General features: G+C 40.9%; 1 protein-coding gene across 2 annotated transcripts in view; it reads right to left on the bottom strand.

Moving 5' to 3' along the window:
• Positions 1-23,933, bottom strand: part of ATP8A1 (ATPase phospholipid transporting 8A1) — a 608,814-nt gene that overhangs the window by 300,447 nt on the left and 284,434 nt on the right. For both annotated transcript variants that reach the window (XM_053704008.1, XM_053704009.1), the window contains 4 exons: positions 23,641-23,723; positions 19,236-19,285; positions 18,137-18,206; positions 11,811-11,895 (listed from right to left, as the gene is read on the bottom strand). In XM_053704008.1, coding sequence (XP_053559983.1) covers positions 11,811-11,895; positions 18,137-18,206; positions 19,236-19,285; positions 23,641-23,723 — 288 coding nt within the window. The remainder of the gene's footprint in view (positions 1-11,810; positions 11,896-18,136; positions 18,207-19,235; positions 19,286-23,640; positions 23,724-23,933) is intronic.

Raw genomic sequence — 23,933 nt, 5'->3', positions numbered from 1 at the left:
CCGAAGTCCCAAAGAACCGCCAGAGCGCCAATCTCTTGATCTTGACCTGTACTTTGGCAGCTTGGTGTTCAGACGAGAAGTCATCAGATCCAACTCTGGAACCCCCCCTCCCCCAAAATAAAGTTAATATCCCATATGTCAGATATTGCAAAGAATAAAAACGATAAACAAACATGTGCCCTTTTAAGAATATCGTAAAAATAAAGAAGGCACCTCTATACCCCAGCAGCGCTGGAGTAACTCACCCCACCAGAGATCAGGAAACAAAACTCCACACTATGAAGTCTTTAGGACGATCCGGATCTCCAGCAGACAGTTAAAAAAAACAGTACCAAAATCTGAACCCTTCTGACAGCAAACATCGCTGACCTCTAACCAGATATCTAGCTGCAAAATAAATCTTGCCGCAAGTACACGCTCAGCGTGAGTAACACTGAGCGGTCACGTGATCGCAACACAATTCAAAGTGCGACACATTCAAACAAAGCGTGCAAAAACTGTGCATAAAAACATAAATTTATGCTTACCAGATAAATTCCTTTCCTTTCGGATAGGGAGAGTCCATGGCTTCATTCCCTACTGTTGGGAAATACAACACCTGGCCACCAGGAGGAGGCAAGAGACACCCCAGCCAAAGGCTTTAATATCGCTCCCATTTCCTCATTACCCCAGTCATTCTGCCAAGGGAACAAGGAAAAGTAGGAGAAAGATTAGGGTATAAATGGTTCCAGAAGAAAAAAATAAATAGGGGACCGCCCATAGACAAGAAAAAACGGGCGCGGTCCGTGGACTCTCCCTATCCAGAAGGAAAGGAATTTATCTGGTAAGCATAAATTATGTTTTCCTAAGATAGGGAGAGTCCACGGTTCTATACCTTACTATTGGGAAAACTATACCCAAGCTCCAGAGGACACTCAATGAATAACGGTAGGGAACAAAAAGGAAGAGGTGAACCCTATTCTGAGGGCACCACAGCCTGCAAAACTTTTCTCCCGAAAGCTGCTTTAGCCAAAGCAAAAACATCAAACTTGTAAAATTTTGAATAAGTATTTAAGGAGGACCAGGTAGCTGCCTTACAAATCTGATCCATAGAGGCCTCATTCTTAAAGGCCCAAGAGGAAGCCACTTCTCTAGTGGAATGAGCTGTTATCCTTTCAGGAGGAAGATGTCCCGCTGTCTCGTAAGCTAAGCTGATGACACTCTTTAACCAAAAAGATAGGGAAGTCGAAGTAGCCTTCTGCCCCTTACGCTTCCCAGAATAGACAACAAACAGAGGAAAATTTCTAAACTCCTTAGTAGCCTGAAGATAGAACTTCAAGGCGCGAACCACATCCAAATTGTGAAGTAAGCGTTCCTTCAATGGAGGAGGATTAGGACACAAGGAAGTAACCATAATCTCCTGATTGATGTTGCGATCTGACACAACCTTAGGAAGAAAACCTAATTTAGTATGTAAAACTGCCTTATCTGGATGAAAAATCAGATAAGGGGGCTCACATTGCAAAGCAGAGATTTCAGAAACTTTGCACGCAGAGGCAATAGCCAATAAAAAGAGAACCTTCCAAGATAACAATTTAATGTCAACGGAATGCAGAGGCTCAAACGGAATCTGTTGCAAAAACCCGAAGAACAAGATGTAGGCTCCAAGAAGGAGCCCCAGGTCTAAACACAGGTGGTTTGATCCCAATCAGAGCCTTAACAAAGGACTGCAAGTCTGGAAGCTCAGACAGTCTCTTGTGCAATAAAACAGACAGGGCTGAAGCAGACATTCGGGAATCTCATGCCAGATTTTGTTAAAGTACTTTAGGTCCAGAATAGGGTGGAAAGTTCCCTTCTTCTTTGGGACCACGAAAAGGTTTGAATAAAACCCTAAACCTCTTTCTTCGATAGGCACCGGGACAACTCCTCCTGAGGAGAATAGATCCCGAATGCACCCTAGAAAGGCATCCCTCTTTTCTGGTCTGGTAGACAGATTTGAGATAAGGAATCTGCCCCTTGGCGGATGAGATTTGAAGCCTATCTTGTATCCCTGAGATACCACCTCCAGGACCCACGGATCCTGTATGTCCTTGAACCAGGCATCTGAAAAAAGAGACAGTCTGCCCCCTACACGATCCGATACAGGATCGGGGGACGACCCTTCATGCCGATTTGTTTTCAGCAGGCTTCTTATTCTGCTTGGATTTATTCCAGGCCGGCTTCCACATACTCTTGGGTTGCTCGGGCTTGGAGGAGGATTGTTGTCGTTGGGATTTGTCAGAACGAAAGGAATGAAGATTAGAAGATTGTCGTCCCTTAGACTTGTTCTTCTTATCTTGCGGTAGGAAGGCACCCTTGCCTCCTGTAACTGTAGAAATAATGGAGTCCAGGCCTGGACCAAATGAAATCTTTCCCTTGAAGGGAAGAGAAAGGAATCTGGACTTAGAAGTCATACCCGCAGACCAAGACTTCAACCAGAGCGCCCGGCGGGCTAGGACCGCAAAGCCAGACACCTTTGCATTTAGGCAAATTTGCATGTTCGCATCACAGATTGAAGAATTAGCAATTCTCAGAGCTTTAATTCTGTCTTGAATACCTCAATGAGTGACGACAAAGAGTCACACCAGTAGGTAGCTGCTTCGGCAACCATGGCAACTGCAGCCGCCGGTGGAAACAAAAATCCTGTATGCTGAAACAGCTTTCTCAGAAAGATTTCCCTTTTCTTATCTATCGGCTCCGTTTAGCAAGCGTAGAGATAGCACCATCCACCTTAGGAATGAAGCCCCAAAAATCCAGTTGAGAGTCCGGGACCGGGAACAACTTTTTAAAAGTAGACGAGGGGGAAAGGAATAACCAATTATTTCCCATTCGTTCTTAATAATGTTCGCCATCTTAACTGGCACAGGAAAAGTCAAAGGAACTTTCCTGTCTTTGTAAACTCTGTCGAATTTAAGTATCATAGGTTCTTCAGGAAGTGCGGCCTCTGGAACCTCTAACGTAGACAGAACCTCCTTTAATAAAAAACAAGTCCTCAATTTTAAATCTAATGAACCGCAGCAGGAGGCTTAGACGCTAAGGGCTTAGACGCTAAGGACTCCGACCCAGAAAGTTCACTCGCTGAAGCTACAGAGGTTAACTCATCATCGGATAACTGGGACATAATAGCTAAATCCGATAAATATTTAGATGACTCTGGGTCAGGAGAGCTATGTTTAACCTTTCTCTTGCATTTGTTAGAGCGATGTAATGCACGGAGGGCAGCAGACACCGCCGTTTGAAACTGCGGGCAAAGTCCGCTGGAAGTAGGCCCCCTCCGGATGGAGGTTTATATGTGCTACGGGCAACTGCATTTGGAGTGGATAATGTAGCAAGGGTAGTAATCTCACAGGACGCCGAGTCCTGAGAGGTAGATGGCTCAGAGGGACTAAGAGCCCTAGCAGGGTTGTCTCCCTTCTTAGACTTTATAACTGTGTTAAGGCATGTGGAAAATAATTGAGTGGGAGGGAAAACCATGGCCTCCTCACAATATAAACAGGTATGGTCTAGTACAGAAGGAGAACCTTCTAAAATGTCAGAGTCCTCCATAGCTCAGGTTATACCCACAGAAGAACACAAATAAGGAAATTGATGCTTACCTGATATATTTGTTTCTTTTACGATATGACGAGTCCACGGATTTCATCCTTACTTATGGGATATCACTTCCTGGTTAACAGGAGGAGGCAAAGAGCACCACAGCAGAGCTGTATATATAGCTCCTCCCTTCCCTCCCACTCCAGTCATTCGACCGAAGGTAGGAAGAGAAAGGAAAAGCCAAGGTGCAGAGGTGACTGTTTAACAAAAATAAAGACCTGTCTTAGAAAATGACAGGGTGGGCCGTGGACTCGTCATATCGTAAAGAAACAAATTTATCAGGTAAGCATAAATGTCCTTTTCTTTTACAAGATATGACGAGTCCACGGATTTCATCCTTATTTATGGGATACAATACCAAAGCTATAGGACACGGATGAAAGACAGGAACCTAAACGGAAGTCACCACTGCTTGAAGAACCTTTCTCCCAAAAACAGCCTTGGACGAGGCAAAAGTATAAAATTTGTAAAATTTGGAAAAAGTGTGAAGAGACGACCAAGTTGCAGCCTTGCAAATCTGTTCAACAGAAGCATCATTTTTAAGTGCCCATGAGGAAGCCACAGCCCTATTGGAATGAGCCGTAATTCGTTCTGGAGGCTGCTGTCCAGCAGTCTCATATGCAATACGGATGATACTCCGTAGCCGTAGCTTTCTGACCCCTACGTTTCCCAGAAAAAACAACAAACAAGAAGATGTTTGACGAAATCCTTAGTCGGCTGCAAGTAGAACTTCAAGGCACGGACTACGTCCAAATTATGTAACAGACGCTCCTTCATAGAAGAAGGATTAGGACACAAGGAAGGAACAAAAATTTCCTGATCAATATATCTGTTAGAAACAACCTTAGGAAGAAGCCCAGGTTAGGTTTGGTATGCAACACTACCTTATCGGAATGAAATATAAGATGAGAATCAAATTTTAATGCAGAAAGCTCAGAAAGTCTGCGAGCAGAGGAAATAGCAATAAAAAATAAAACCTTCCAAGATAATAACTTGATATCTATGGAATGTATAGGTTCAAACGGAACCCCTTGAAGAACATTAAGAACTAAATTCACACTCCAAGGAGGAGCAATTGGTCTAAACAAAGACATGATTCTAGTCAGAGCCTGACAAAAGGATTGAACTTCTGGAACATCTGTCAGACGCTTGTGTAGCAAAATAGACAAAGCAGAAATCTGTCCCTTCAAGAAACTTGCTGACAACCCTTTCTCCAATCCATCTTGGAGAAAAGACAAAATCCTGGGAATCCTAACCCTAACTCCATGAGTAGCCCTTGTATTCGCACCAAGAAAGATATTTACGCCATTGCTTATGGTAAATTTTCCTAGTAACAAGCTTACGCGCCTGAATCAAAGTATCTATAACCGAATCAGAAAACACTCGCTTAGATAAAATTAAGCGTTCAATCTCCAAGCAGTTAGCTGCAGAGAAACTAGATTTGGATGATGTAAGGATCCCTGAATGAGAAGGTCGTTCCTCAATGGAAGCCTCCACGGAGGCTGGGATGGCATGTCTACCAGATCGGCCTACCAAGTACTGCAAAGTCACGCAGGGGCGATGAGTATCACGGATGCCCTCTCCTGCTTGACTCGGGCAATCACCTAGGTAAAGGAGAGCAAATGGAGGAAACACATAAGCTAGGCTGAAGGACCAAGACACTGTCAAGGCATCTATCAGCTCGGCCTGGGGATCCCTGTATCTGTATCTTGGAAGCCTGGCATTCTGGCGAGATGCCATGATATCCAACTCTGGCCTGCCCCATCTGAGAAACAGGTCGGCAAATACCTCCGGATGGAGTTCCCACTCTCCCAGATGAAATGTCTGTCTGCTCAGAAAATCTGCTTCCCAGTTCTCCATCCCTGGGATGTGAATTGTGGACAGATGGCAAGAAAGAGATTCCGCCCACTGAATTATCCTGGCTACCACTGTCATCGCTAAGGAACTTCTTGTTCCCCCCTGAAGATTGATGAAAGCTACAGTCGTAATGCTGTCCGACTGAAATCTGATGAATGTGGCTGAAGCCAACTGAGACCGAGTCTGAAGCACAATGAACAGTTCTCTCAACTCTAGGATATTGATGGGACGTAGAGACCCCCTTCGAGTCCATATACCCTGCCCCCTCAGGGAGCTCTAGACTGCTCCCCATCCTATCAGACTGGCATTCATTGTCACTATTACCCACCAGGGTCTGCGAAAACATGTCCCCTGGAATAGAAGATCCAACGACAACTACCATAGAAGAAAATCCCTTATTCTCTGGCCTAGATTTCTTTGAGGAGACAAATTCACATAGTCTCCATACTACCCACTGAACATGGTCAGCTGCAGAGGCCTAAAATGAAAAAGAGAGTAAACGGTATGATGTTCGTTGTTGCCACCATAAATCCGAGTACCCCCAGGAACTGGACCCCGGAAGACGAGGAGTAAGCTGAAGAATTCGACAAGTATTCAGAATCTTAGACTTTCTGACCCCTGTCAGAAAAATTTCCATAGACATAGATTCGATTAGAAACGCCATCTGTGGAATAAACAAACTCTTTCAGGATTATCGTCCACCCGAGAGTCCTCAGGAAAAAAGGACAAGGACTGAACGGCACCTGGTTAGGTGAAAAGATGCCTGGAAAGAAAATTGTCTAGATAAGGCGCCACCTCAAAGCACCGCGGTTTTAATACCGCCAGTAGAGACCCTAGATCCTCTTGAAAATTCTGAGAGCCGTGGTAGCCCAAAGGGAAGAGCCACAAACTGAAAAAGATAGTTCAGAAAGGTAAGTCTTCAGAACTTTTGATGAACTCTGTGGATAGACACATGCAGACATGCATCCTTAGATCCACCATTGTTAAAGGCAAATTTGGTAGCCTGCAAATCATGGTTTAGGTGACATTATTTGTAACCCACCAGTGAAAGTGGACTCCCTTAGTGGAACACATAGCCGCAGTTGGATTCAAACTCTCAATCTTCAGCTTTTAAAGCAGCAAAGTTTACCACTAGTCCATTGTGGAATACCATTCATAAAGTGACCCTCCTGATCAATGGAAGGATAGTGCCAATAGTATCCATCTTGTCAAAAGACATGTGTAGACTCCTGAGGACTTAAACAAAGGTCCAAGGGTTCTTACCCTCCAAGGAAAGTCAAAAATGAATGAGAGAAGACCCCAGCCCCTGTTCCAGAATAAGAACAGAACCAATGGCTCCCGGAGAGGAGAGACTCCAAGTAAGAGAGAGGACGTCTTAAGCAAGGTAGAACGCCTCTCCACTGATCCGGTCCTGGGTCAGAGCAAAACCTCCATGCTGACTTGGAAACAGCATCAGGCTCCTAGGATAGTTCATCCCTGATCCAAGAGAGGTAGGGACTCCTGAGTAGATTAGAAAACTTCCTCCTACGTCAAGAAAGAAGAGGAGTCGCCCATCCAGCTGATTCATATATTCCACCTATGTCCAACTATCCCCTAAGGGTATAGGTGATCACATATATATAGCAAAGCATGTATGAGTGCAAATGTATTGGTTACTGGAAACGCACGGCTAATCCCCCGTAAGGGACTCAAGGCGCAGCCTAGTCCATCAACCTCGGAAGGATGAAAGACTAAGTTGAACCTTCCAGGAAACGAACCTGCAATCCATGGGTTGCTACAGATCTCAGCCACAATGTCCTTAGTATGCTAAGCTAGCTATCCCGCTCTCCCAACTGAGAGCAGCTGTGAAAGGAACCTTGCTTCACTGAACATTATAGAACCTCTAGAACTGTTCCTGGTAAATAGACGCTAGGGTTCTAGGACAAGAGAAATTATTAAGTATTGACAGAACACTACTGGTAGCTTCTGAGGCAATACTGACTATATGATACATGGGGAACGTAAAATTCATTCATGCTCCACATCAGTATAAAACCATCACGTTCAAGTCACAATCCTATTCACTCTTATTTGGTCAGATGAATTGCTGTGACTGCAAGGATATAATCAAAAACATGTGAGACTGTATCTTTAAATGATATGTGCACTCTACCGGATTAAACACCGATTAAATAATAGAATCCAGTTTATAAAAACACTCTTAGGTGCTTTTGTGTTTGTGAAGTTGCCCTGCTGCAACTTTAACTAATGCAGCAAAAAGGACAGCCCCGTTTTAAAACCTCCAGCCTATAAAAGCTCTAGTAAACATCTTTTATATGTAAGTGATTCAGAGACGTTTTTGAGCAGTTCTTAAAAAGCCTCTCCATTGAACAAGCCGAGAAGACCTCTTCCGGGATCAAAGGCGTGCAAACACGGCTCAAAACGAAACCCCGCCCATCGTGGGCGGAACTCGCACAATTTCCCGGGCTTAAAGTAAAATACAAAATATTAATGTAAATACAAAGAAAACCTCCCAGTAGGCTACAAAGTAAAACAAGCCGTTGGGAACCTGAAGCCTGTCAGAAACAACGTAAACCTCCCTGCCGTCTGAATGAGACATAGGGAGCAAAAACCAGTACCAAACATTACAAACCCTTCACACTGAAGAGAATAACCCTCCTCATTGGCTGTCATGTAAGCCGATATGAGCAGGGATAAATACGAATCGTCAACATAGATCCATGTTGAACTAAGAAAAAACCTCTGTGGCGGCTGCTAATCTTAGCATTGTAAGCCGTAGGGGACAAGTCTGCACCAACCATACTGAGTGCCTGAGGAGACACTATAAAACTCCCTGACATTGTAAAACTCCAACCTCCCAGTCGGCTGCTAAATATATAACTGTAAGCCATCGGGGGTAACATGGAATAGGCATTAGAAAACTGCTTAGCTTCCCTGTTCAAGCAGAAGCCGAGAAAGCAGGTCAATTAAGTGGTAAACGCACAATCCCTGTCGGCTGCTAATTTAATATAGGAAGCCGATGGGAACAGAAACAAGTACAATGCAGACATCACTGTAACGGCTGCTAAATTCAGTTGCATAAAGCCATTAAAAAAAACATTAACACAGTCTCCCTGTCGGCTGCTACCATTAGTAGAGACATTAAGGATTCATGCATTTAGTTTCGTCCATGCTTAATAAAAAGAACCCTTGCCACCGGCTGCGCCTCTCAGGATCGGAAGCCATGATGAACAGAGACCTAAGTAACCTAACTCCTCCATACTTAAGAAGAATAAACCTCCCCGTCAGCCATTAATTAGTAGAAATGTCGCTGTTGGGAGCTGGGACACACAGCATGCAGGAGTCACCCTAACATGCTGAACAATAAAATCCCCTATGGCTGCTGACTATAGTTTAGTGCACATTCATAAACCATGTTGCCCGTCTGTTAATACAAGCCGAAGGGAGCAGAGAGCATGGCAGAAGGTTTTTCAAAAATAACCTAGATCCACTCACGTCCTAGCAACCACTGCCAAATAACTTACCCTCTCAGGGATACAGTTATCCATAAATATATAAATATATAGTGCTAAATATTTCTGTATACCCCTCCAGAAACAAAATTCAGCACTTACCTGAAAACCCTGCTCGGCAGTAAGGCAGTCCACCCGGCTTACGAGGCTCTCAAATTCTCCTCACATTGGCCTGTGGAGATAACAAAAAGTACTGAGTCTCTCTCTCTCTCAGACTTTTGCAGGTAGGGTAGCAAAACAGGTATGGGAGGTGCAGTGAGAATAATGTCCCACAAGTTCCCATTGCTTCAAAGCCACCAAATGCTTCTCTTTTTTATAACTGAAGAAACTGATCTGGTCTAGGCTACACCCCAGAACAAAGTAGTACACTGAGGCACCACTTTTAAAAATAACAAACTCTTGTTTGAAGAATCTATAACTAACACCTCACTTTACCTCTTCCTAGTCTAACAAAGGCAAAGAGAATGACTGGAGTGGGAGGGAAGGGAGGAGCTATATATACAGCTCTGCTGTTGTGCTCTTTGCCTCCTCCTGTTAACCAGGAAGTGATATCCCATAAGTAAGGATGAAATTGTCATATCTTGTAAAAGAAAAAACATTTTTTAATAAAGAAAACTGCACCTTTATACTCCCAATGGTTGGGGCACTCACCACCTCCTAGACCCAGACAGTTAACAGAGGAAACGCTCTCCTCAGGATCAAGTCTTAGCCAGAATGGAGGAAATTAATATAGACCAAACACGGTCACAGAGTGCAAGACAGTACTTCCCCTGTTATTTCAAGCACAGCAAGTAATAGGATATGTGCAACACTTTCAAAAACGAAAGTGAAATTTAAAAGTGAAACCTGTTTGTTCCAGCCAAAAACACACAGTCTATCAGCCCAGGAAAAAAATCACACAAAGCAGCATGTAAATAATTAATACACTGATTAATTAACCCCAACTGTTCAATAAACCCCCTTCAGAGGAAATTAACCCTGGATATATCAAGGTATAAAGGAGCCACACTGTGACCCTGTTAACACTTTTTTTGTGTAAAAATGTAAACAATCTTACCTCCAGGATCCATGCTGTGGAACAGAACACAGCCTCTCAAGTGTGACCGTCTTATAGCAGTGCTCCTGACATGGACTTGAGTGAGAGAAAGCAGGCAGTGAAACTCATCAACACCGATTGCTTAGGAGCTGTTAGTAGTAGTCTGGATGGTTTTGCAGAAAATTTTTCCCTGCATCTAAAGACTCTAATTTTCATCAATACTCTCACTGAGAGGTTGACATGGCTACTTAAAACTCCAGTCCTATCTCGCATGGCAGATACCCTTTTTCAGGACTCTCCAAATCTTCTGATACTTCTCTGCCACCCCCTAACGTGACGGAAGACAAAGAATGACTGGGGTAATGAGGAAGTGGGAGGGATATTTAAGCCTTTGGATGGGGTGTCTTTGCCTCCTCCCGGTGGCCAGGTGTATGGGAATGAAGCCATGGACTCTCCCTATCTTAGGAAGGAAATAGGGATTCCACAAAACAAAATAAATCCCTTGCGGTCCGTAGCAAGCCTCAGCCAAATAAAAATCCCCATGATAAAAGTGCCAAAAAGTCCCAAATAATAAAGAGAATCCTCTTTCAAAATCAGTGCCCTGCTGTAAAAGGCAAGTTTAAAAGTCTTGGTTCCCAACTGCCCATAAAGCTATCCCCACATTAAAGGGATAGACAAATCTATCAAACTCCACCTAAAGGGTTAACCTCCCGAGTACTGTATCCTTCTAACCTAGAAGGCAAAAGCACTTACCTGTGGATCCAGCTGCAGGGCAGGTACAGCAACAGGTATGCTAGACTGAGATGACCTCTGGCAGATGACCTGAAAAAAAGATAAGCATAGTAACCAACCCTGGTTTTCTATATAGGGGTAGCATATATGTTGAAAATTAAGCATGGACCACCTCGCTGCTTTCCAACTGCAAAAAGCCACCATTACTTTTACTAAAGAGGCTTACATGGAAACAGCAGAGCCCCAATCCTTGCTTGCAGGGAAACTACCCATAAAAGGATTACAAATTTTCAGACACCAAGTAGGAATGATACTTAACAGCTCTGCTGGGGTGTTCTTTGCCCCCACCTGGTGGCCAGGAGATGAATTCCCACTAGTGATTAAATGGATTTGTGGACTCTCCACCATGCCATTGGAAAGAAAAGTGGTTTATCTCTATTTTGGACATCCACCTACACCACAAAGGTCTGGTAAGATTCCAGGGGTAAGCCAGGCTGGAAACCCAACTTGATAATACGCACAGAATTTACACAGAGCCCGTCACCTATTTCGTGATCCTCTTGATCTTTAAAGGATTTTATATGAACTGTGCTTTTTTTATGAACTTTGACATTTTAACCAGGCTATCTATTATGAATTGTGAAATCTGAACTTTATTTATATATGTTGTGGCCACAACTTGTTCAACTTGCTAATTTCGTTGATGAAATCATATGTTTTGTATTACGTATATGACCAGGAGTGTATATATTTGTGTGTTTTTATACTGAAGTAAATCAATTTTCTTTTTTCCATATAACCGGTAGTTTGTGATTTCTCCATCCCCACTCTTGCTGTTAGTGCTTTCCCATCTGTGTTTTGATTTATATGCTGTATCTGAATCATGAAATAAAAATTGTGGGCTTCATGTCCATTTACCATGCTAGCAGATTTTTTTTTTCTCCAGATTTTCACTATTCTTAAGGCACTACACAATGTAATGCCTTGAAATACAATAATATAGAAGCCCCAAACTAGACATAATGTACTAAAGACTATCAAAATCCCATGATAAATCTCACCTTCTGTAGCAAACTGTTCCAAATGTTTTAAAGTAATTTCTTTGTACTTTGAAGTTTCAGCTAAACGATCATAAATGACTGTGTCCTACATGCAAAGAGAAATAAAAGCCAATTTAGTATGGTACACTACACTCAAACAATCAGGGAATATCAGAGATTTTCCAATCTAACAAATCTTTCACCCTTAAAAGCAAATTTATTTTCATTAAGTTAAATGACGGTCACTGATTTTGCTCACCCACTATATGCATAATGATGTCAGGTTAATTAATAATATGCTTCCCTGCTGTGCATCTTTTGGAAAGAGCTCATCTTGAGTGCTAAACGCCTTGTCCATCTGAGCCTCAAACGTTGGTCTTTTTAAAGGACTGGTAGATTATATTAAGAAACCCCACCTTGAAACAAACTAAGCTCGAAAGGATATGATGGAGCTTCACAAAAACATAATTTATGCTTACCTGATAAATTTATTTCTCGTGTGATGTATCGAGTCCACGGATTCATCCTTACTTGTGGGATATTCTCCTTCCCAACAGGAAGTGGCAAAGAGAGCACCCACAGCAGAGCTGTCTATATAGCTCCCCCTTAGCTCCACCCCCCAGTCATTCGACCGAAGGCTAGGAAGAAAAAGGAGAAACTATAGGGTGCAGACTGAAAGTTTTAAAATAAAAATATATATGCCTGTCTTAAAAAACAGGGCGGGCCGTGGACTCGATACATCACAAGAGAAATAAATTTATCAGGTAAGCATAAATTATGTTTTCTCTTGTAAGATGTATCGAGTCCACGGATTCATCCTTACTTGTGGGATACCAATACCAAAGCTTTATGACACGGATGAAGGGAGGGACAAGACAGGGACCTTAAACGGAAGGCACCACTGCTTGTAGAACCTTTCTCCCAAAAATAGCCTTTGAAGAAGCAAAAGTATCGAATTTGTAAAATTTGGAAAAAGTATGAAGCGAAGACCAAGTCGCCGCCTTACAAATCTGTTCAACAGAAGCCTCATTCTTAAAAGCCCATGTGGAAGCCACAGCTCTAGTAGAATGATCAGTAATTCTTTCAGGAGGCTGCTGTCCAGCAGTCTCATAGGCCAAACGGATAATGCTTTTCAACCAAAAGGAAAGAGAGGTAGCCGTAGCCCTTTGACCTCTCCGTTTACCAGAATAAACAACAAACAATGAAGGTGTTGACGGAAATCTTTAGTTGCTTGTAAGTAGAACTTTAAAGCACGAACCACATCAAGATTGTGTAACAGACGTTCCTTCTTTGATGAAGGATTAGGACACAGAAAAGGAACAACAATCTCTTGATTGATATTCTTATTAGAAACAACCTTAGGAAGAAACCCAGGTTTGGTACGCAAAACCACCTTATCTGCATGGAAAACAAGGTAAGGGGAATCACATTGTAAAGCAGATAGCTCAGAAACTCTTTGAGCCGAAGAGATACCTACTAAAAACAAAACTTTCCAAGATAGAAGCTTAATATCTATGGAATGCATAGGTTCAAACGGAACCCCTTGAAGAACTTTAAGAACTAAATTTAGGTTCCATGGCGGAGCAACAGGTTTAAATACAGGCTTGATTCTGACCAAAGCCTGACTAAATGCTTGAACGTCTAGGACATCTGCCAGACGTTTGTGTAGCAGAATAGACAAAGCAGATATTTGTCCTTTTAGGGAATAAGCAGATAATCCCTTCTCCAAACCATCTTGGAGAAAAGACAATATTCTAGGAATCCTAATCTAACTCCACGAGTAACCTTTGGATTCACACCAATAAAGATATTTGCGCCAAATCTTATGATAGATCTTCCTGGTGACAGGCTTTCTAGCCTGAATCAGGGTATCAATGACCAACTCAGAGAAACCACGCTTTGATAGAATCAGGCGTTCAATCTCCAAGCAGTCAGACGCAGAGAAATCAGATTTGGATGCGTGAACGGACCTTGAATTAGAAGGTCCCGCCTCATTGGCAGAGTCCACGGTGGAACCGAGGACATGTCCACTAGGAGTTTGGCATTCTGACAAGACGCCATCAGATCCAATTCTGGTGTGCCCCATAGCTGAATCAGCTGGGCAAATACCTCCGGATGGATTTCCCACTCCCCCGGATGAAAAGTCTGACGACTTAGAAAATCCGCCTCCCAGTTATCTACCTCTGGGATGTGGATTGCTGAGAGATGGCAAGAGTGATCCTCTGCCCACCGGATTATTTTGGTTACCTTCATCATTGCTAGAGGACTCCTTGTTCCTCCTTGATGATTGATATAAGCTACAGTCGTGATGTTATCCGACAGAAATCTGATGAATTTGGCCACAGCAAGCTGAGGCCACACCTGAAGCGCATTGAATATCGCTCTCAGTTCTAGAATGTTTATCGGGAGGAGAGCTTCCTCCCGAGACCATAAGCCCTGTGCTTTCAGGGAGTTCCAGACTGCACCCCAGCCTAGCAGGCTGGCATCTGTCGTTACAATGAGTCACTCTGGCCTGCGGAAACACATTCCCTGAGACAGGTGGTCCTGAGACAACCACCAGAGAAGAGAGTCTCTGGTCCCCTGGTCCAGATGCAGTTGAGGAGATAAATCTGCGTAATCCCCATTCCACTGTTTGAGCATGCATAGTTGCAGTGGTCTGAGGTGTAGGCGGGCAAAAGGAACTATGTCCATTGCCGCTACCATGAGTCCGATTACCTCCATACACTGAGCCACTGATGGCCGAGGAATGGAATGAAGAGCTCGGCAGGTGGTTAAGAGTTTTAATTTTCTGACCTCAGTCAGAAATATTTTCTTTTCTACCGAGTCTATCAGAGTCCCTAGGAAGGAAACTCTTGTGAGAGGGAAGAGAGAACTCTTTTTTATGTTCACCTTCCACCCGTGAGCTCTCAGAAAAGCCAACACAATGTCCGTGTGAGACTTGGCTAGCTGGAAAGTCGACGCCTGAATTAAGATGTCATTTAGATAAGGCGCCACTGCTATGCCCCGCGGTCGCAGAACCGCCAGAAGGGACCCTAGCACTTTTGTTAAAATTCTGGGAGCAGTGGCCAACCCGAAGGGAAGGGCCACAAACTGGTAATGCCTGTTTAGAAAGGTGAATCTGAGAAATTGATGATGATCTCTGTGAATAGGGATGTGTAGATACGCATCATTTAAGTCCACGGTAGTCATATATTGACCCTCCTGGATCAGAGGTAGAATAGTCCGAATAGTCTCCATCTTGAATGATGGAACCTTGAGGAACTTGTTTAGAGTTTTAGGATCCAAGATTGGTCTGAAAGTTCCCTCTTTTTTGGGAACCACAAACAGGTTTGAATAAAACCCTAGCCCCTGTTCCTCTATTGGGACTGGGCGGATCACCCCCATAGTATGTAGGTCTTCTACACAGCATAAGAACGCCTCTCTCTTTGTCTAGTTTACAGACAATCGAGAAATGTGAAATCTCCCCCTTGGAAGGGAGTCTTTGAATTCCAGAAGATACCCCTGGGACACAATTTCTAAAGCCCAGGGATCGTGAACATCTCTCGCCCAAGCCTGAGCGAAGAGAGAGAGTCTGCCCCCTACTAGATCCGGTCCCGGATCGGGGGCTACCCCTTCATGCTGTTTTAGAAGCAGCTGCAGGCTTCTTGGCCTGTTTACCCTTGTTCCAAGCCTGGTTAGGTCTCCAGACTGACTTGGATTGGGCAAAATTCCCCTCTTGCTTTGCAGTAAAGGAAGCTGAAGCGGGACCACTCTTAAAGTTCCGAAAGGAACGAAAATTATTCTGTTTGGTCCTCATCTTATTTGATCTATCTTGAGGGAGGGCATGACCCTTCCCTCCAGTGATGTCTGAAATAATCTCTTTCAGTTCAGGCCCGAATAGGGTCTTACCTTTGAAAGGAATGTTCAAAAGTTTAGATTTAGATGACACATCAGCAGACCAGGACTTAAGCCATAGCACCCTGCGTGCTAAAATGGCAAAACCTCAATTCTTTGCCGCTAATTTAGCCTCTGTAATAGAAGAATTAGCCAACTTAAGGGCCTTAATTCTGTCCATAATCTCCTCTAATGGATTCTTTATTTGAAGAGCCTCCTCTAGAGCCTCAAACCAGAAAGCAGCTGCAGTCGTTACAGGAACAATGCACACAATAGGTTGGAGAGAAAAACCTTGATGAACAAAAAAATTTCTTCAAGAGACCCTCTAATTTTTTATCCATAGGATCTTTGAAAGCACAACTGTCTTCGATAGGTATAGTTGTACGCTTAGAGTAGAAATAGCTCCCTCCACCTTAGGAACTGTCTGCCATGAATCCCTTATGGTGTCAGATATGGGAAACATTTTCTTAAAAACAGGAGGGGGAGTGAACGGAATACCTGGTATATCCCACTCCTTAGCAATAATATTGACAATCCTCTTAGGGACTGGAAAAACATCAGTGTAAACCGGAACCTCTAAGTATTTATCCATTTTACACAATTTCTCTGGGACCACTATAGGGTCACAATCATCTAGAGTTGCTAATACCTCCCTAAGCAACAAGCGGAGGTGTTCAAGCTTAAATTTAAAGGCCGTCATATCAGAATCTGTCTGAGGATGCATCTTTCCTGAATCAGAAATTTCTCCCTCAGATAACAAATCCCTCACCCCTTCAGAGCATTGTGAGGGCATATCAGATACGGCTACTAAAGCATGAGATGGCTCTGCATGTTTCCTTAACCCAGAGCTGTCCCGCTTTCCTTGTAAACCAGGCAGTTTGGTTAAAACCTCTGTGAGGGTTGTATTCATAACTGTGGCCATGTCTTGTAAAGTAAATGAATTCGACGCACTAGAGGTACTTGGCGTCACTTGTGCGGGCATTACTGGTTGTGACACTTGGGGAGAGCTCGATGGCGAACCCTCATTTACTTCTGACTGAGAATCATCTATTGCTCTATTTTTAAGTGCTAATATATGTTCTTTATAATTTATAGATATATCAGTACAATTGGGACACATTCTAAGAGGGGGTTCCACAATGGCTTCCAAACATATTGAACAAGGATTTTCCTTGGTGTCAGACATGTTAAAAAGGCTAGTAATGTAACAAGCAAGCTTGGAAAACACTGTAATCAAAGTAAATAACACTTAGAAATAAAACGGTACTGTGCCTTTAAGAGAAAAAAAGCTGCACAAGTTCTGCAAAACAGTGTAAAAAAGCAGTAAACTTAACAACATTTTTACAGTAGTATATTACAGCCTTATTAACTTTGCACAGCTATGCAAATAAACAATTAACCCCTTAATGGCAAAACCGGATTGAAAAAACGTCAAAACCGGTAAAAAAGACTTTCAGCATCTTGCCACGATTTGTGGGGGAAAAAACCTCCTTTACAAGCCCTCAAACAAAGCAGGAACCACTGGAGAAGCAATTGGATGTCTCTAAGGAAAAGAAACTGCACAACTGAGGTGCGAAAATAGGCCCCTCCCACCTCACTCGATTTTTTTTGAGGCCTATTAGAAAAACACCTGAGTGTCTCTTAATTAACCATGTGGGTTAAAAAACCCTAAAACAAGCCACAATGACCCCATTAGTCCCTTCAAAAAAACACTATAATTGCATCATTTACTGAACAAACAAAAAACGTTTTTTCCTAACTGTGTCACCAGTAACTTATGAGCCCTTCAAGCAAGCTGAAATTCCTATCAAAGTGTCTGAATACAGCTTACCCTTCCCTCATGGGGATAATGCCAGTCTTTTCTAGAATTAACACAGTCTGTCTAGAAAAAATATAGACTGAACATACCTCAACTGCAGCTTAGCATGCAAACCGTTCCCCCAACTGAAGTTTTCCTCTACTCTTCAGCCCTTGTGAGAACAGCAGTGGATCTTAGTTACAAAGTGCTAAGATCATAATCCTCCTTGCAGAAATCTTCATCCATTTTCTGCCAGAGAGTAAATAGTACACACCGGTACCATTTAAAATAACAAACTTTTGCTTGAGAAATAAAAAACTAACATTGTTGTCACCACACTCGCTCTGCCCTTCCTAGTTTCTTAGAGTAGGCAAAGAGAATGACTGAGGGGTGGAGCTAAGGGGGGAGCTATATAGACAGCTCTGCTGTGGGTGCTCTCTTTGCCACTTCCTGTTGGGAAGGAGAATATCCCACAAGTAAGGATAAATCCGTGGACTCGATACATCTTACAAGAGAAATAATAATAGATTATAAAAAGTAAAAGCTATTGGTAGAGACCTGACTAGTAAATGTTGATTTTCAATATTCAGGAAATCTTGTTTTCAGATGGGATAAACAGTATAAGTGGCATATACTACAAGGAAGCCCCAGTTATTTGGCACAATGCATTACTTACAGCTCCTTTGCAGTACAATCTTATTTTCCCTGCTGAATTACGAACGATCACAGACATACGTTTCCGATTACTGTAACAGAAAAATCATATAATACATTGTCTTTGATAACTGGTACATAAAAATGTTTATAGCTTACACACTACACAATGAAACCTTAAAACCAAACAAAAAACTTCACTGCCATTAGAGAATATGGTGGTAAGCATGAAGTCACCATGCATGAGTGGTATGTGCATGGACAAGCCTTGCAGCCATACAGGAGGCAGACTGAGTGCACAAAAGCAGCAATACATATTAAACTTTAGCCAACACTACTTAAAGTGATGGTAAATTTGACCTATATAGAAAGAAAAAAATGTAATCCTTCCAATATTTTAGTATAAGCTTAATTATTTTATATTGTGCAAAAATAAAGCAAATCATTTACATTAACCATTGTAACTGTCTGACATCCATCCGCCCTTTGATGACGTTTTGTCTATTTAGCCAATCCGTTTGCATGCCCCCTCTGATTCCTCATTTCATGGTTGATCTCCGTGGCGAAAGAAAAAATTGTAGAGAGCGCACGCATGTCAATTTACTTTATTTTAGCACAATAAAATATAAAGTTAATGAATTAAACTTACACTAAAAAATTGCAAGAATTACATTTTATTCTTTCTATGCAGGTCAAAATTACCATCACTTTAAGGTCTTTTAAAGTGATATGTTTACAACACTGAATAATTATTATGGTTTGTTGAACTTGTACTAAGGTATAAAAGGAACTTAATAAATTAGGCAATTTGTGTAAGGACAAGTATAATTATATGAATCTTCAATGCATATTTATCTCTGAGTTCAAGCATTTCTGAATCCTCCAAGAGCCAATCTCAGAACCAGGGAGAGCATATGGTGCATACAGACTGTGTATATTCTTGAGAACCATTTTGTGGCTTTTTAATGAATGGTTCCTATCTTATGAAACTTTCTCTTAGAAGTTTTTTTTATGTGACACACCCATGTTCTAGGGCATAAACTGCAGCATTTTCTGATCCATAATGGATTATATTTGAGGTCTATCTAAAACTGAAAAAAATATGTCAAAAAGTTTCTTACCTTGTAAATTCCAGGACATTTAACAACTCAAATTTTTCTTCTTGACCAAGCTGAAGAACAGATATGGAATATATATTATGCCTTGCAAGTGTTTTAAATAGAATTAAACTTTTTATATGTATTCTTGATTATCTGTATTACAACATAATGCTTGCGTATAAAAAATAAAGCAGCGGCTTGCTTACTTACTATTTAAAAAAAAAAATCCAATTAATCCCAAAAATCCACAATAGTGTATATAGTAAGTATTGCTAGGATTCAGCAACTTTGAGAGGACAGTCAAATGGTCCTGTTATAGAAAAGCACATCAGCCAAGTGAATATATTTTTTAAACAAATTAACACCTTTTTTGTAGTTCCTTATGTAACTCCCTTGAGGCATATTTGGGACAGATATACAGCAGGATTAGGATTGAGAAATCTGCAATATGCATTTCCAATTAGAAAATCAACCATTTTCAGAGTTAAATTACAAGATAGGGGAATACACAATGAAAGTTCATTGCAAAAATTGTTTTATACAAAAATATTTTATATTACAGTCTCAGGGTGTCAGAAGATGCCTAGGCATCCAAGATACAGTGCTTCATGAAAGCTTTACAGATGTCTTAAATTGGGACTACTACATAGAAAATAGATTACATACATCTATTTAGAGAGTGTTCTAAAGCCATTAGGTACTGTCTTGCTTAGTTTTGGTAAACCTTGCTTTGGTAAACATTCCTTTTTATATCATAAAGAAATATGTACAATTACGGATTATAGTGTATAACATGTACAGTCTCTGTAATCAAAGGGAAAGAAGAGAGATTTCCTTCTCCAAAATAATTTGAGCAGAAACTCTCAGATGGGTTTATATCCCACTTTACCCTGAGTAAACAACAAATGACATTGTTTAGCGTTCAGTATTTTAAGGGGTAAGGATGAAGAATTCAATCTTAAGGAGCGTTCTTTAAAATGAGGATAAATAGGGTTGGTCTTTGCAGGAAGTTAAAGTAAAGGAAAACTTCTCGGCCAGTTTATAAGAACTGCAGTTAACCCAGCCTTGTTCAAATTTTTCTCACTCAAGATCATGGGAAATTAGGGAGAAGAAATGCTGGAATGCATCCTATCTTCATGTCCATTACATCACTTTCCATAACCATGAGAGGTCGGGGTCTTGAAGACAAATGTCTCCAGCCTTTTATGGTGACGTCATATGATTTATCGCTGGCTTCTCTCCTATGTTGAGATTATCTTCGTTAGCACTTCCTTGTCTAAGCTCCTTAGTTCTAGGAGAATCTGATATCAACTGGGATAATCTGCATGCTATATTATAAACAATTAAAACTGTTTTTATTAAATCTTACCACTCCAAGGGCTTGATCATATTCCACTTAAAATTGCATAATTTTTTATCATGCATATGAAACAGCAGCAGTTTAATATGTTAAAATATGTTACTGCGTGAGAAAGGTAGGTAAATTACTTAATCAAATTAACAAAAACATCAGGTTCATATATAGCGGATAAGCTGCTCACTGGCAGATACGTTTGTAGAAAAGAGCAGCAGCACCACACTTTATTAACTTTTAACTGCTTTTAATGATGAAACATACAGGAAAGCAACAACGTTTCGGTCATCAACTGACCTTAATCATGTTGTATCTGATACAACATGATTAAGGTCAGTTGATGACCGAAACGTCGTTGCTTTCCTGTATGTTTCATCATTAAAAGCAGTTAAAAGTTCATAAAGTGTGGTGCTGCTGCTCTTTTCTACAAATTTGTCTACTTTGGGGGTTAGTGCAGAAACCCCTGTAGCGTGCACCCTAAATTGGATGGTGAGTGCTGGGCCCATCTCTATTTTTCTACACTGGCAGATACGTACACTTTTCCCAGCTCTATTTGTGGACAGAAAACATAATTTATGTAAGAACTTACCTGATAAATTAATTTCTTTCATATTGGCAAGAGTCCATGAGCTAGTGACGTATGGGATATACAATCCTACCAGGAGGGGCAAAGTTTCCCAAACCTCAAAATGACTATAAATACACCCCTCACCACACCCACAATTCAGTTTAACGAATAGCCAAGTAGTGGGGTGATAAAGAAAGGAGTAAAAAGCATCAACAAAGGAATTTGGAAATAATTGTGCTTTATACAAAAAAATCATAACCACCACAAAAAGGGTGGGCCTCATGGACTCTTGCCAATATGAAAGAAATGAATTTATCAGGTAAGTTCTTACATAAATTATGTTTTCTTTCATGTAATTGGCAACAGTCCATGAGCTAGTGACATATGGGATATCAATACCCAAGATGTGAAACTCCACTCAAGAGTCACTAGAGAGGGAGGGATAAAAAATAAACAACAGCCATACGCTGAAAAAATTATCCACAACCCAAATATAAGTTATTCTCATAATGAAAAGAAAAACTCAAAACATCAGCAGAAGAATCAAACTGAAACAGCTGCCTGAAGAACTTTTCTACCAAAAAACATCAAAACGGTAGAATTTAGTAAATGTATGCAAAGAGGACCAAGTTGCTGCTTTGCAAATCTGATCAACTGAAGCTTCATTCTTAAAAGCCCACAAAGTGGAGACTGATCTAGTAGAATGAGCTGTAATTCTCTGAGGCAGGGCCTGACCTGACTCCAAATAAGCTTGAAGAATCAAAAGCTTTAACCAAGAAGCCAAGAAAATAGCAGAAGCCTTCTGACTTTTCAGAGGACCAGAAAATAAAACAAATAGACTAGAAGTGTTCCTGAAATCTTTAGTAGCTTCAACATAATATTTCAAAGCTCTCACCACATACAAAGAATGTAGAGATCTTTCCAAAGAATTCTTAGGATTAGGACACAAGGAAGGGACAACAATTTCTCTACTAATGTTGTTAGAATTCATAACCTTATGTAAAAATGTAAATGAAGTCGGCAAAACCGCCTTATCCTGATGAAAAATCACAAGAAAGAGCAGATAGCTAAGAAACTCTTCTAGCAGAAGAAATAGCCAAAAGGAACAACACTTTCCAAGAAAGTAGTTTAATGTCCAAAGAATGTATAGGCTCAAATGGAGGAGCCTGTAACGCCTTCAAAACCAAATTAAGACTCCAAGGGGGAGAAATTGATTTAATGACAGGCTTAATACGGACTAAAGCCTGTACACGGGCTTCAAAATGCTGAGAAGCACATGTCAACGTAGAAATCTTAGCACAAACTTACTTTACCACCTCCATTGTGGGTGTGGTGAGGGGTGTATTTATAGGCATTTTGAGGTTTGGGAAACTTTGCCCCTCCTGGTAGGATTGTATATACCATACGTCACTAGCACATTGCCAATTACATGAAAGAAATATATACTCTAAAAGCCTAAAAACTAAATGTTGATTTGGTAGGGAAAGAAACATTTTCCCCACAAAAAAAAGACCTACATTTTTTTTCTTCCTACTAACTGTAGTAACAAAAGGCTCCATAGATATAAAATGAAGTGGTTTTGTTGGTAGTACCAATAAAGTTTACAACTAAAATATGGCCAGAAGCCAATAATTTATAGTAGTTTGGGGCAACCATTGTTCCAGATGATATTTAAAATGTATTTTAATGGAGTAATGTAAAAATGAATACAGTGTTCAGATTACTACATCATATACTGGCTACATTGCAGTTGCAATAATAAGAATGTAATATAATACCTTTATAAGATTAACGTTAAAAACAAATAGGTTTTGTGTCTGGTTTGCTGGGTATATTTGCTGTCTATCAATATAGCCTTTCTTATTAGTTTTCTAACTAAATGTATTTATAATTTGTTATTTTCTTATTAAAAATTACATCTTCTTACAAAGAATATAATAAAGGCTTTACTGTGGAGTTGTTTTTACTGCACCAACATACATGATAACATACTTGCAGAAGCTGAATTACTGAAAAGCAACAGCAGGGGGAGTGCAAAATCAACAGGTATACTGTATGAAGTCAGCACAAAAAATGTAACATACTTTACATTTGACAATAGAGCCCAACTCTTCCTCAGGATCTGCCAATAAAGGGCTCATTTCCATTGAGGTGATAAAGTCATTTATCTCCATTAAAGTCTATGGAGAATTTTTATGTTACCACCAGTTTACAAACTTTATCACCACAATGGAAACTAGCCCAAAGTTGGTTTATCACTGCACTTCCCATACTTATTCAGCTCTGGAATAATTAAAGAGCTACAAAAGCATCACAGAAAAGCTAGGACCTACAAACCATCAGAAGCAGGGCTCTAGATGTATTTTAAATGGTAAATTATTAACATCTGAAGTATATTAATATATATATAACCCTTTAAAAATTATTATTTTTTTGGTCAATTGTATATTAACCTCTACAATATAATAAAGGATTGCTGCAATACAAGTCAGCAACATACTTACAGACTCAATAATTACTGTATTGGGTGTCCTGCCAGTAAAAACAAACCGTAGCTGTTTCGCTGCTTTGACCAGGGCAGCTTCATCTATAACAAAATACAAAATCATGTGCTTGATTAGGTTATGAGACACAATCATGTAGAAATTACTGCCAAGCAGATATGCATACTGCCTATTCACATTACTACCTGACTGATTATTGTAAATCATTACTGGACATGTTTTATTTTAGCTTAATTAATTTTGGATACAAATTAGCTTTAGGCGTGAAATAACTAGATCCTAGAAATATGGAT

Source organism: Bombina bombina, chromosome 2, assembly GCF_027579735.1.
Source record: "Bombina bombina isolate aBomBom1 chromosome 2, aBomBom1.pri, whole genome shotgun sequence".
In the NCBI taxonomy this organism is placed as follows: domain Eukaryota; kingdom Metazoa; phylum Chordata; class Amphibia; order Anura; family Bombinatoridae; genus Bombina; species Bombina bombina.
Note: the sequence above shows the minus strand (reverse complement) of the source record. Positions and strands in the feature narration are given on the sequence as shown.